Below are 14365 nucleotides of genomic sequence, written 5' to 3' on the forward strand. Positions count from 1 at the left end.
CACTAATTGTGCCAGCCACACAAGTAGCCTTAAAAAGAGCACTCAGACCTGCCACTGCAATGCCTGCGCGCAGTTTGTTAAACTGCCATGTTGTTCTGACAAGTGCACCCACTTGCCAGACCTTACCCTTTCCTTTCTATGCATATCAGACACCCCTATGGTAGGCAGGGTGCTGTGTATGTGAAAGGTAAGACATGTACTAAGATGTGTACCGTGTCCTGACAGTGAAATAATCTCCATTCTATTTTTCCCTGTGGAAAGGCCATCTTGCCCATAGGATAAAATGGGGAGGCTGTGTAATATTTTTTCCAGCCTATTTTCCCAAAGGCTTAAGATGGAAAGGTGAGGTTTAGTGTGCCTGAACTCACAAAGTAATAACACATCTTTTATGAAGGTGGTTTTTGTATTGTGTGTTTAGAAGCCACTCTTTTAGAAGTGGCTGGGTTTTTGTGCTTTAACATTTCTGTGTGTCTCTGCCTGGTTGTGGATTGACTGTCTGGATTTGAAAGTGATAGGATCTGGGGAATGTCTTGACCCAGGGAAGGAGGTGAGACAGCAACAGGCTGACCTACATCTGGAGTGTAGGGGGAGGAGCAGCCCCTAGAGGTGAAGAGGCCTGAGTTACAGCCATAAAACAATGGTCCCATCTCCTGCTGAGTGATTGAGAATCCAGACCCCCACTAATCAAAGGAAAAAGGTGTTACTGGCAGGGAGACACCCAGAACTGGCTTGAACAGAGGTCAGTGCCCCCCTGAATACAAATATTTCAAAGACATTTAGGGGTATAACTATGAGAGCTGAAGCCCCTGAACTTTGGAGAAATGGATTGATCAAGATTGAACAAGACTGAAGCTACTTTGTGGTCAAGAGGAATCTTTGCCAAGGAAGAAACAGCTGAAGAGACTGAAGGAAAGGACTGACCCTTGCTGTGTGTTCTGGGGCTGGCCTGCAGTTTGCTGGTTTAACCAAGGAGAGGCTGAAGGGACGTTGCTGTGTGCTGTGTCCCCCTGCTTGAAAGGACTTTGCTGTGTGCTGTGTGTGTAACTTATCCAAGGGCCCGAGGTGAGCTGGCTCCCTGTTGCGGAAACTCAGGAACACAAAAGTTTCCAGGAGAGTCTCAGCGATGCTGTGTGCGTGTGCTTTTTGCAGTCTGAGCCCTTCGTGAGGATTGTCCTGTTATCGTGCAAACCCAGAGTCCAAGTGAGTCTCAGCGACGCTGTGTGCTTTGTGCAGCCTGAGACCTTCGTGAGGATTGCCTTGTTAACATGCACACCCGGAGTCCAAGTGAGTCTCAGCGACTTTGTGTGCGTGTGCTTTTTGCAGTGTGAGCCCTTCGTGAGGATTGCCTTGTTATCGTGCACCCGGAGTTCAAGTAAGTCTCTGCGACTCTGTGTGCGTGTGCTTCGTGCAGCCTGAGACCTTCGTGAGGAGTGCCCTGTGATCGTGCACCCGAAGCTCAAGTGAGTCTCAGCGACGCTGTGTGCGTGTGCCCTGTTGCAGCCTGAGATCTTCGTAGCATCAGCGGCCGGACCGGCAGCCCCGGAGGAGCCGAGCCGCCGGCTCGAGCCTGCCGTTGCCAGAGTGGGACCTCGAACCAACCTCGTCAAGGGAGGGCCCGAGTCCCACTGCCCGGAATTCACAAAAATAGTACTGGAGGCCCAAGTCGCTGGAGGTGGAGAGGAGAGCGAATTTACGCCCCCCAGGTAACGTGTGTCGAAGCCTGGGGCGGGGTGTGGGCTCGGAGTGAAACGCTCTCGACCTCTCCCATTCCTGCAGCGCGAGCCTCTGCTTTGGCTCGTATTGCGGCCCGTACTTGCCAAAGGAGTGGCAGTACCGGGGCCAGAGTGCGGAGCTGCACTTTTTGTCTACATCATATCCGTGTGGGAGCAACTGTTGACAGAGGCTGACTGTGAGTCAGTACGAGTGGCGGAGAGACGGCCTGGAGCACCGTGATCGGTGCTGGAGTGTATTACACATTGCGTTACTTCTGCATAACGAACTATCTGATTGTCATATTACGCCCTGAATTATTTCTGCATAACGAACTACCTGATTAGTGTATTGCGCATTGCATTATTTCTGCATAACGAACTACCTGATTGGTGTATGACGCATTGCATTATTTCTGCATAACGAAGTACCTGATTGTTGCATTACGCATTGCGTTAGGTTGCATAACGAATTACCTGATTGTTGAGTTACGCATTGTATTATTTTTACATTGCAAAGTGCCTGATTCTAGCATTACGAACTGCATAGCATTGTATTAGGACTGCAGTGGAACATTTAGAATTGCTCATTAATATCGCCAGTACTTACAAGGGCTGGTTGGTCTAACAACCGGCCAAGAGGAATATTACAAATACACATATGTTGGATTTATATTGTGTGGTCTTATCGTATATCTCTTTATATATATTTACACTCGTTTTTATGAAACTCGTGTGGAGTCCATTTGTGGTGTCATCATTGGGTTGCTGTGAGCGTTGTTGCAAATACTTTACACATTTGCCTTGAAGATAAGCCTGGCTGCTCGTGCCAAGCTACCAAGGGGGTGAGCGGGGGCTATCTGAGAAGGTGTTCTTCCTTTCCCTGACGTGGAAACGAGGGTCCCTATTTGGCCAAAGGACCTACCTCAGCCAACCAGGGATACCGGGTCTAACAAAAAGCGTAAAAATTTGACAAACTCTTCAAAATTCAAAACTTACATTGAATTACCATGCACAACCTTTTCACCTTAGTACAAGTGATTATATCAGTGCATTGAGAAGTATTGGTTTAAAAGTGATAGTTTTCGAATATAAATTTAGAAATATTAATTATTTTCCCCACCCTCAAAAAAACACCAATAGTAAACTAAAGAGGGAAGTCAGTTGTAAATGCATTTTTTGGGTGGCCTGGGTTCCTATTATACATGATAGTCAGACCCTCCAGTATTTCATGATTTTGCGATTCACAAAAAAATCTCGAAATCAGCAGAGTAGCGCGATGGCCGCAAAATTTACTTTTTCGGCCGCAAAAAAGGTCTCCTGGCAGGCATTAAAAAAAATGGTCTCTTCTTATTGGCTGTACACAAACACGTCACCACGTGTCTCCGTACAGCATTATAGGGAGGAAAGCTAAGAGATATGGGACAGAGTGAAAGGGACACGAGAGAAGCAGGCAAAAAAGGCAGAGAGGGGAGGATAGGGTCCACGAACATCAGTGGAGAAAGGAAGGGAAGAGTAGTGGGGATCTGCGGGGAGTGGGATACAATGAAAGGTAGCGTCTATTGCTGTTTTTAATTTGAATTATTGTTTCTTTTGTCCTCTTGATAATGCTGTTGTTGTGATGTATTGCAATCAGTTAGCTCCATCTGCTGGATAGTTGCTAGAAATACAAATAAACGCATTTTCGTCATCATCTCTCTGCTTCCTCCATCCACATTGCGACAAGCAGAGTCAACGCAACCAGTCTCTGGCTGTGCGTGTGGCACGTCTGCTCATCAATTAGCAGGCAGGCTATGTTTTTAGGCACCTCCCTCCGGCATTTGCTTAAGTGACCTTTGAAATCCCAGGCCCCCTCTCATCCAGCGCTTCCTTTCTGTAGGTAGAGAGGCCAGTGAGGAGAGGTGCTGGAGAGGAGAGGGGAACTGTGAAGGGAGGTTCTGGAGAGGAGAGGCGAGCTGGAGAGGAGAGGGGAGCTTGGGAGACAGGTCCTGTGTGAGAGGGGGACCAGTAGGTAGGGAGGCGAGTGAGGAGGAGAGATGCAATAAAAGGGTCTGAAGAGAAGAAAGAGGTGCTGCTCCTACAGGAGGGGCGAGCGAGTGAGGGGAGACGGCTGGGGAGCTGAGGTGATGCGAAGGTGATGGCAGAAGAGGGAGTGAAGGTTTTGCCCCGGTTGACGGAGGAGACAGGTGAGGAGAAGGTCTGGCATGTGGATGAGGCTAGTAAAAGGAAAGTTTATCAGGAGAGGCTTACGCTGGGCGTGAGAGGCACAGCCTGCGCTTCAGATACAGTCACTCCAGACCTTTTTAGTCGCTGACTGCAAGGATTTAGGTGTCAAACTGATAGTATTAAGATGACACCTGTTAAAATGTAAAAATGACAAAACTACTGTCTCAAAATGTCCCACATTACGCCACATATTTAGCTTTTTTGATAAATGATTTAGACAATGCACCTGCTTAATTTGTTCCTACCATGCAAATATTTCCAGCGCCCTTGCATAAAATGGATGCGCTACATTTGGCAGAAAATGAATGATTATGATTAAGATAAAGTGCTGCAAAAATGCCACTAAATTTATATATTTGTGCAGCTAAATTTCCATATTTGTGCCGCTAAATTTGCTAATCCATGCCGCAATATCCTGGGGGGTCGGTATAGTTTATGTTTTTGTACACGCATACCCTGAAATCATGAATTTCGAGATCCCTGTATATGTGATAATGAAGAAAAGGGAGGGAAGTGAAATTAAAAAATTACCTAGGATCACACAATATGATAAAGTAGGAGAAGCCAGGATTAATCCCTGGTTTTCTGGTTTCACGCTGTTCGGTTTAGTCACTAGGGGCCTCATTCACAAAGGCAATCTGAGACAGAAGTCTAACTAGTATTCACAGAGGTAATTTACGAGTCGTATCTTTACGTCCGCAGTCGGGCGGAAATCTCCGCACCAGGACTGTACTCCTTGCAGCTGGGCCGTACTCTTCGGCTCCAGTCGTACTCTCTGGCTTGGGATGGATGAAGTGTAATCAATGGGCCGGAATACAAACTTTTACAAAAAGGAACATTAGGAACATGCGATAAATGGTAGAGGAGGTCATGAAAATCAGTTTGGGCAGGGAAAAGGGTGTGGCCGGATACTACTTCATATCCCAGAAATGTTTGCTCCTTTGCATCATGGTACATGCAGTCCCTGATTTGCGCTCCCCTCAGTGTTGAGCAGTCCATAGTGTGCACTCCCTTCAGTGTTGACTGTAGTGTGACACAACAGTCAACACTGAGGGGAGCGCAAATCATGGACTGCATGTACCATGATGCAAAGGAGCAAACATTTCTGGGTCACTCCCTTCTCCCTACCCAAACTGACTTTCATGACCCTCTACCATTTATCACGCATTCCTAATGGTCCATTCTGTAAAAAATTGTATTCTGGCCCATTGATTACACTTCAGCCGGCTGGAGCGGAAGAGTATGGCTGGAGCCGGAGAGTATGACCTGGGTGTGGAAAGCACGGTCCGGGTGCGGAGATTCTGGCCCGACTGCGGAAGTAAAGATATGACTCGTAAATGACCTCTGTGAATACCAAAAGTCGGAAAGTTAGACTTTTGTCTCAGATTGCCTTTGTGAACCGGGCCCAAGATGTATATCTTTCGCCTGCACCCACCTTACCACCAATCCCCCTAACCCTCTCGTCTGACTGCCAACCTGCTGGCACCAATGCGGCCCTCGGACACATCAAAGACAAAAGGTTTTGGCCCCTGGGAAAATGTTTGCGAGCACCCATGATCTATGCACAGTCCTCACAGAAGGCGACAGCCAAGGGTCAGCAATCACCGTGGCCTAATCCAGTCACGCTCTGATACCTTCCATGCAGTGGAATACTCAGAAGATATTGGAATTCCTAACCGTCCGGCAGGGGTGCTGCCACTTTGAACTTAAATATACAACAATTACTCCATGTATGATCCTTTCTTACAACATAGGTTATACAATACTGCCCTGATTCACTTTGAACAAGTTTGTGTCAAGTCTGGAAGGGGTGACATTCAACACCTCACTGTATCATATTTTTGTCTTTGCAGCCACATTTAAGATGAGCACACCTTGCATTATTCAATGTTACGTTATATTTTAAAGTAGGTACCTGTGCCTGAAAGAATATGGTAATAATGAACCACAAAAACACCTGTGTGTAGCCTCAATAGCACAGTGTCAACACCTCGAGCGAAGGTTACCAGCTTCAGCTATCGAGAAAAGGTATGTCAGATTAGATACATATTTTTTTCCTGCCACGACCAAACGCCTGTGAGTATGTGGAGACAGGAAAACATATCCACATGGTGGAGACAGCTTTCACTTTCAAAGGCAGCCACGGTACACTGGGAGGGCTAGTGTCCATTCCTAATGGAATCATAGAGGCATTGGGCTGTCAGGTGGTCGGTCCATCTTTGCCCATAAAAGAGGAGGAATGGGGAGAAAACGAAAGTACGATACAGTTCTTTGGAAATGATTAAAAAAGCAGAATTCCTACCAGCCACAGGGGTAACCTCCACTAAGACCAGGGTTGTAGCGTTCTCCCCACTTGTCCTGTCAACAGCAGCAACCTGGAAGAGAGCAGTTCATGTTATGGGCTATAGGTAAAGCACTGCAGATCTGCGGTGTCTCCTAGTGACGCAGAGGAATTGACAGACCTTAAAACCATAGAAACAAAGTGCATTGGAACATGTTTACATGTCTGAAAAGCACTAAAGCGAGTCTAGCACCAATCGACCTCCTAAGTATGGAATGCTTCACAAGGAGCCAGCGTGTTCCCATACGCAATGGTTCTTCTAGATTTCAAAAGTTCTCTAACCCATTCACCTGCACACCCTCCAAGTTTGGAGGTGATGCAACTCCCTCCCAGTCCTGAAAGAGGAGTTACTTCAGCCCATTGCCGGAATAAAATTCTAACTGCTTCCAGGGTGGGATGGGTCACCTCACAGTTCGCAACCTCCAACAAACTCCCAGGTTTGTGGGCATTCACCCTTACCGTGGGGTTTACTAACTCAGATTTCTCTGAGCTCATGGCGGAGAGATTCACAGTAGTAAAGCCATTTGTACCCGTCATAAATCCCTTTGTGAATCCCTAAGAAGTGTAAACGAAGACATTTTGGGCCGTGAGCATAGGTTTATAACTAAAAATATATTGAACTGAAATTATATAGCTGCTCCTGTTGTAAACAACATACATCCTTTTCTTTGTCTATCAAGCGGAAGACTGGTGCCCCAAATTTATCTGAGTATATGCTTGGGCTGTCCCAGAAAGACTGCATGGAAAAAGGAGCATGGATTGAGCGTTTGCAAAATGAGGAGACATCTGCCAACCCACGTAAAGACTGTGGATGGAGAGCTGCTTTCGGGGTGGATGGGTTGGAGAGATCCTTATTCACCCTTGTCAACTCCTGATGGGGAAATCCACAGTGGTACTTATTCCAACCTGCGGAATCAGGAATTAAAGTCACTCAAGGAAAAAACACTCAACAAGCAGTAACAGTGTTTCCTGGTACAATTTTATCACTTGATAATCCCGAGATATTCAGAATGATGACTCAAGTTTCTTTCACAGACCTTTTCAATGAAATTACGATTTTACCTAAGAAAACAAATTAGACCCCAGAGTCAGCCCATGCTTCCCCTCTGCCACCCCTTCAAGATGGATATTCCTTCACCGAAAAGTGTCACATTTTCTGAGTACCCATTCCCCAGCTGAGGAAGGTTTTACCACCAGATCTCTGCTTTTGCTCACATTTCTTTCACTTTAGGAAGTTCATTAAATACAGAGGGTCCTATTCACTTGGAGGCATATCAGCAAGCTAGCGATAAAAAATTATCGCCGCTTTAGCGTCCGTTTTTTGACGAAAAGCGGCAATAATTTTATCGCTTAATCAGCAAGGTCACGCTAATTTTATCGCTTTTGAGATAAGCGTTGCTGATAGCACGCTATCTCAGCGATAAAATTCCACGATAGCCGGCGATAATTATCCTAGCGCTAAGTGCGCTTAGCGATAATTATGCCCCTAAGTGATTTTCACCATGAAGGTAAGTTTACAGCCAAAAATATCTCCATTTTCTCCATTTTCCATATCTCCATTTTCGCCTGGAAGGAATTCATAAAAGGATTCCAGGCAGGCATTCTGGAATTTACTACGGTGGATTTATTTGCAACATGTGTAGAGAAATGCAAAATCTCACACAAGAGTTGGGAAGAGACGTTCCTGGGCCATGTACATGTCCATTTGTGGGCTTTTGCAAACTCCAATACAACACTTTCTTTCCTCGGAAATGGTTGTTAAATGACTCCCCTTCCAGAATGAGAAGGTAATGAAACCACCCCCAGACTTGCAGGTAATGTGAGGGGAGAGTATCAATGGGGAAAACAATTTGCCCCACAGAGAAAAAGAAACAATATTGTGTGTTTGCCCATAATTCTACGGTATGAAGAACTGCACGCACACGCCCAGGGGAACAAGACCCTTGTGCAACTGTCCCTGCATACTTCTGGGAATGTTTGTGAATAGGGCTAAAAATGTAAAAGTATGTCAAGGTGGAGAAGCAAATATCTGCGCACACTATTACATTCTTTTCGTGAATATGGCCCAAGTTTTTGTAACTTTTATTTAGTGACCCAGAAATACACAAGAAGTGTTTCAGTATGATCCAGTTGAGGTGATGCAATTATAACATTCAGGAGCCACAGGACAGGATTCAGACATTCCACACAGTTCAGATTCTGGGTGCTTTGCAAGTGCTAGTTAAATGGGTGTTGGCCTGTGACTGGAATTCCAGGGATTTTGGGAAACATGAACTGCATGGTGGATGCCTAGCAAAAGTGTGGATGGAGTTACATTTTGGTGATGTCAGAAACAATCTTTAGAATTCATCACAAGACAAGACGCACCCATCATTACTCCGCTTGCCTGTAAATAGCCCGCAAGAAGAGACTCATGGAGGCGAGGCGACCTACCAATATAACATTAGTTCCGGAGGTGTTCAGCTGTGCATTGGACTGAATGAAACCCTCCTGGCTGACCAAGAAATCAGTGCTGTTCTCAATGCTGTATGTGATGGCAGGATTCTTCTTCTGTAAAATGAAGAGAAAAAAACGCCTGTCAGGAAGCTGATATCAACAGTTAAAAACAAGCCCAATTAATGTCCTTTGTGTCCGGAAGTAGTCTCTCCCCATTTATGCTTGCCTGAAGAATAGGGGCAGCTAGAAAACATTTCACCCTATGTTCCTGCGGTCTCAAGGGTATACCTCTCTGTATGGGACCAGGAGATCTAGGGCCAACAGGCACCACTTCCTGACCCTTCTATTGAGGATGGGTCCATTGAGTACGGGTGCTCAACTTGGCCACAGACCTTCTTAGGAGCCAGAGGAAGTAGAATCTGCAGCTCTGTGCTCCAACCAGGTTGCATCTTGGGGGCTCAGAGTGACCAGGGGAATAAAAAGGTTGGGTTAAAGTCAAAATGGATTGATTTATAAAAAAATTTAATGGGCTATTTGTTTTTCTTTAAAAAGGCACCCAGTTCTGTCATTACTGTTTGGTGGCAGATCAGTGTTGTACAAAAGCACCTAATTCGCTTGAAACAGTGCTCAGTGGAGAAGGGTTAGAGCTATTAAATACTGCCAGGTCACGAGCTACCCCATACTTGCAAAATTTCTGGGACTTTTAGATAAAAAGTTCAGAGATTAAACATATATTGTCTCAATATTGGCTTTTTTGTAAGGCATACATGGAAGAGTTTAGCCCCTGGCTCGAGAACTCCTGTTTTCCAAGATGCCAATGTGAACACTTTCCCAGTTACAAATTCTCAATTGCTTCTATAGATGATGTGTAGGAACTTTGTGTCCAAAGAGAGGGGAGAAATGTTTCCTGGTTCGAGTGATGGTGTAAGGATGCTTGGCCACTCTCTTGGTTTGCAGGGGAATAGTTGGGTTAAAGCTGGACAACTTTATGTCATGGTTTTAGTTAAGACAGAAAAAAAAATGCCCATGGCTGTGAAATTCTAACATACCGTGAAAAAATATAAAGCACTTTAAAAACAAAATAGTGGCATAAAGAACTTTTGTATGTATATTTAATTAATGTGTTTATAAAACTAAGCATTCTGTTCATCCTGTATGTTTTATGTCTTATTGTTCCTGTATCAGTATGAAAATTGGTGACACAAGAAACTTTTAGGCTGAGGTCATGTATCCAGATAAAAGATAAGATCAAATAGAACGCAACCTGGTTCTCACAGTAAGCAATAGTTGTTATTATTTCATTGTGTTGAAGTTGTAAGCCTCGGGTTAAATGAAGTGCCCCAGTGTATTGTGGAGAATTAGACATTTCCCATGCGACACTGGTAGAGTGGTTTTCATTAATAACCGGACGCAAAACCTAGCAACTGGGGCTAAGAATGCAAACTTTTTTTATATAAATGTTTTTATTTGTTCTTCAAACTAATTGGCTGGCCCCTACAACGAACTACTATTGGTATTGGAACTACTATTGCTATTTGGTAGTGAGTTTAAGGAAAGATCTTGGCACAAGGGGTAGGGGGTACGGCTGATCTATTTCATTATTATTTTCGTCTATGTGTTTTTGGCCTAGCTGAGTCTGTGGCACATTGTTATACGAGTCAACGTTTGTTTTTCAGTATAGCTGCCTGTACAGTATGTCTCTGTGTTTATATTTGATATGGGTTGTTGTCTGCATGTCTACAGCAAGTGTGAGCTGAAGGACAGAAATCTTAGAAGGTTGGATGATACTGAGCCCGACAGAATAAACTCTGAGGGAGTTGTCAGCTGAGAGACAAGAGTTGCAGAGCGGAATTGGGATTTAAGGATTTGCAGACCAGTTTTTGTGAACGAACTCTCAAGATAAGGTTTTATTTAAATAAACCTGACCGGGAGCTTTGGCAAGTTAGATCAAAGGAAATGCCCCAGGTGTCTAGAATCCTGACCTAGGCTGGCATTATTGCCCTTTGCTCCCATGTGGCACGGACAGATGGGTCTTTTTTATTGTAGGATGAACAATGAACCAACATTATGTGGCACTGCGGCAAGGTATAAACAGTCTCCACGAGTCCACCCAAATCTGACTGTGTAGCCAATAGGTGGGCAGGAATGAAAGAGAAGAAGAGTGAATACTGTAGAGCAGTGATTAATGGTGAAGAACCAGCAAAACCCTTTGGCTAAGGGTAAGTGTATAAGAAGAACTGGACTCTGTGAAGGCCTGTCAAGTTTTCTTCTTGATTGCCCGAGGGAATCGAGACCTCTCCCAGTGCCCAGTGCCCAGAGTCTCACCCTGCACTGAATAGTATTCACAAAAGATACCAATTCTCTCCTTTTGAGGGTGCAAGGTAGGAGAAGTGAGCCACAAGGGCAAAACCTCATTGGACATTTTGTAGTGTTAGATTGAGGATTAAGATTATTGTAAAAGTAGATTAGTGAGGCACCAAACTACCCCTCAAATTAGGGAAAAAGAAGGTGCATCACATAGATATCTAAATGCAAGTTCAAGCAGCAAGGAGCAACAAGCATTGGCATAGCCAATAGGTCTCGCCTTTGGGGACCTTATAAGTGTTTAGCCATGCAACAGTTGATGTTGTTGCAGTAAGGATATTGTGCTGCATAACTGAATACTTATAAGGTCCCAAAGGCTATGCCAATGCTTGTTTTTATTTTCATTGTATTATATTGTTCTCAGCCGCCTAAAAATAGTTCCTTTCTCTTTAGCGATAAATCTTTTTGAAAATGCTTTATTTAATTAATGTCATATTCTATTTAAATAGTGGCTTTTTATTTTGCCTACATATTGGGTGGCCTGTTAGATGATGATTTATTTTCGATCTCCTTTTTAAGGTTGCTGGTATACAATGTTTAAGTGACATTGTAACACTGTAGCTGCCTGCAATTTGAGTAGTTAATTAGCTAGTGGTTTATTGTTGTCTAATTGACAAATAATAACATTTATGGTTCAACTTAAGAATTTATTTGATAAGCATTACTAGTAAAAGTATGACATAAGTGAATGTTTTTCATTTTAAAACTTTTAATGGGGTGGCCAAGCCGAGCATGGTGTAGGACGCGAGCTGTCGGGGCTCCGGGCTGCCGCCGGCTTAAATAAGCTTGTAAAGCACCTTTGACTGCCGGTACAAGGCTTCCCCTGGTGCGAGAGGCCATCGGAGCTGGAGGGGGCTGCCGCTGCCTGGTGTGCCGGGCTCGGGGAGCACGACTGGCGACATCGGAGGCCGGACACTGAGGGCTCCCGGGCACAGAAGAGACGGCCGCCATCTTGCGCGACCTGCGCCGGTGAACGCTGCTGGGTCCCGCGGATCACCCGATAGCTGGAGCCTGCTGAGGGGCCGTCTGAGAGGCCGCCTGGCCGGCCTGAGGTGATCGGAGGCGGCGGAGGGCGGGGGCCGAGACCCCCTGGTGCCGGTCGAGGACAGCGGAGCTGGGCTGTCTGCCCCGGCGGGCGAGGCCGCCATTTTGGGACCCTGCACCGCTGAAGCTGCGGACGCTGCCTGCGAGCACCGGACCCTGCTGCGCTGGACTGCGCCCGAGGTGAGGAGGTCGGCGGGAGGCATCGGCCCGCGGGGCGGTTCACCCTGGTTGGGTAAAGCCTGTAGCCGCGGAGGGTGCCCTGACAGCGGTGGTCCCGGACGCTGGGGGGCTCCTGAGAGCGCTGTCCGTGTGGTGGCGACGGCTGCGGTGAGGGCGCTTGAAGGCCTAGAGCGGAGGAGGTTGCTGCGGCCCTGGATCTGAGCTTTGGACTGGAGGCGGCTGGGCTGGCTGGTCCTCGCGGGCGGCGGCTGTGGGCCTGGAGGCTGGACTGAGCCCTGGATATTAGCTCGCCCCCCCTGCTGGACTCGACGGAGGAGCGGGGCTGAGGGGTGCGGTGGCAGCGGGACCCGGGACGGTGGGACTGCTTGGCTACCGGCCCCCCCCAGGTGGTTGCTGAGCTGCGAGGACAGCGCGCTTCCCTGGAGCGCCGGACGCTGTGCTGCTTGCTCCCTGTGTGAGTGGGGAGGGCCCTGAGTTGGACTCTGGTGGGCCCGGCGACCTGGTGGCCTCCGTGCCCTGAAGACGACGCGTATCGGCGTGGGCCGCGAGGCCTTGGTTACCTACTGCGCCTGAGGCGCGTCCGCGGCGGCGCTGCGACAGGGCTCGCGACCTGGGGAGCGGAGCAGCCCTACGCTGGACGTGACTCGACCTGGCCTGTACACCCTTCGGCGCGGGCTGGCCCCCCAGGGGCGCTGAGTGGACGAGCCGTCCTGCGGCTGGGGTCTCCCTGTAGAGGCGGCGTATAACGGCAAGATGACGCGCACCAAGTCAGGGAAGGACCCATCGGCGCCCGCGAAAGATGCCACAGTAAAGGACCTTTGGAGTAAGCCTGGAGGGGCGCCGACGGGCTCGCAGGCGGTTGGAGCCGGTGGATCGGCAGAGCCAGTGACACAGTCCTTCATGGCGGTCTTCATGCAGGACCTCAAGTCCGAAATCGGCTCGCTGCGCACGGAGGTCCAGGCTTGCGTCAAGGAGCTCCGGAGAGATGTGGGGGAGCTGGGGGACAGGGTCGACGACATGGAGAAAACCCTGGACGCCCGCTCGGAGGATCAGGAGCGCCTGTGGCAGAGGATAGCGGCCCTGGAGGAGCAGAATGTGGAGCTGCAGATCAGGCAGGAGGACTTGGAAAATAGGGGGCGCCGCAATAACATCCGCATTAGGGGCGTCCCGATTGGCGCGGAGGGGACGGATATCATGACCTTCGTGGCGGACCTCCTGCATGAACTCCGGGGGGACGACGACGCCTCCCCGCCGGCTTTGGACAGGGCCCATAGAGTGTCGGGCCCACCCGGAAGGCCAGGTTTGATTCCCGATATCCTGACGAGGGTCCACTTCTTTGTCGAAAAAGAGGCCATTATCAAGGCGACAAGAGACAGGACGGACATCAAATTCAACGGGGCCCCGATACAGCTGTTCCAAGACCTGGCTCCCACGACCCTCCGGCGCAGGCGGGCCTTCCGACCGGTTACGGACAAGTTGCGAGACCTCAACATTCGATATCAATGGGGACACCCCTTCGCCCTCATCTTCAACTGGGAGTCCAGACGACGGGTGCTGCGGTCCTACAGGGAAGCCGCGCAGCTACTCCAGATCCCGGACTCCCCTCCGGCCAGCCCGGTGCGCGGTGCCGCGGGGCCTCGAGCCTCGCTTAAGCCTAGCTGGTCCAGGGTGCGCCGGGCGGGGCGCTCTCCTTCCCCTGCCGCTAGTCGCTCCTCGAAGGACAAGCAAGACATCATACGCCACATTCGGTCGCTGGAGGCCGGAACCTCACCGGCGGGGTCACAGGAGCCTGCTCCCTAGTAGCCTTCCGGGCATGCAATTTGGGCTCCTTCTCCCTTGGGTAACTGAGATGGCCCGCTTTGTGGTTCCCGGCTGTTGGTGCGGGAGGAGACGGCGGCCCTCTCGCTGTTGTCGCTGCTGCAACTCCTGATGCCGGGCGGCGGCCCGGGGCTCCTTCGAACTTGGAGAATGGCGGTAGTGCCGACGGACCCCCACCACTATTCCTGGGAGAGTGACTTCTCTGGGATAACCTGTGCCGAAGTGCCTGGCCACTCCCTAGACTGGA

General features: G+C 48.4%; 1 protein-coding gene across 5 annotated transcripts in view; it reads right to left on the reverse strand.

Moving 5' to 3' along the window:
- CDHR5 (cadherin related family member 5) overlaps positions 1-14365 on the reverse strand; it is a 342674-nt gene that overhangs the window by 48324 nt on the left and 279985 nt on the right. For all 5 annotated transcript variants that reach the window (XM_085644838.1, XM_085644842.1, XM_085644841.1 and 2 more), the window contains exons 11-12: positions 8710-8826; positions 6238-6310 (exon numbers count right to left, since the gene is read on the reverse strand). In XM_085644838.1, the coding sequence (XP_085500964.1) occupies positions 6238-6310; positions 8710-8826 (190 nt within the window). The remainder of the gene's footprint in view (positions 1-6237; positions 6311-8709; positions 8827-14365) is intronic.

Source organism: Triturus cristatus, chromosome 3_1, assembly GCF_964204655.1.
Source record: "Triturus cristatus chromosome 3_1, aTriCri1.1, whole genome shotgun sequence".
Classification (NCBI taxonomy): domain Eukaryota; kingdom Metazoa; phylum Chordata; class Amphibia; order Caudata; family Salamandridae; genus Triturus; species Triturus cristatus.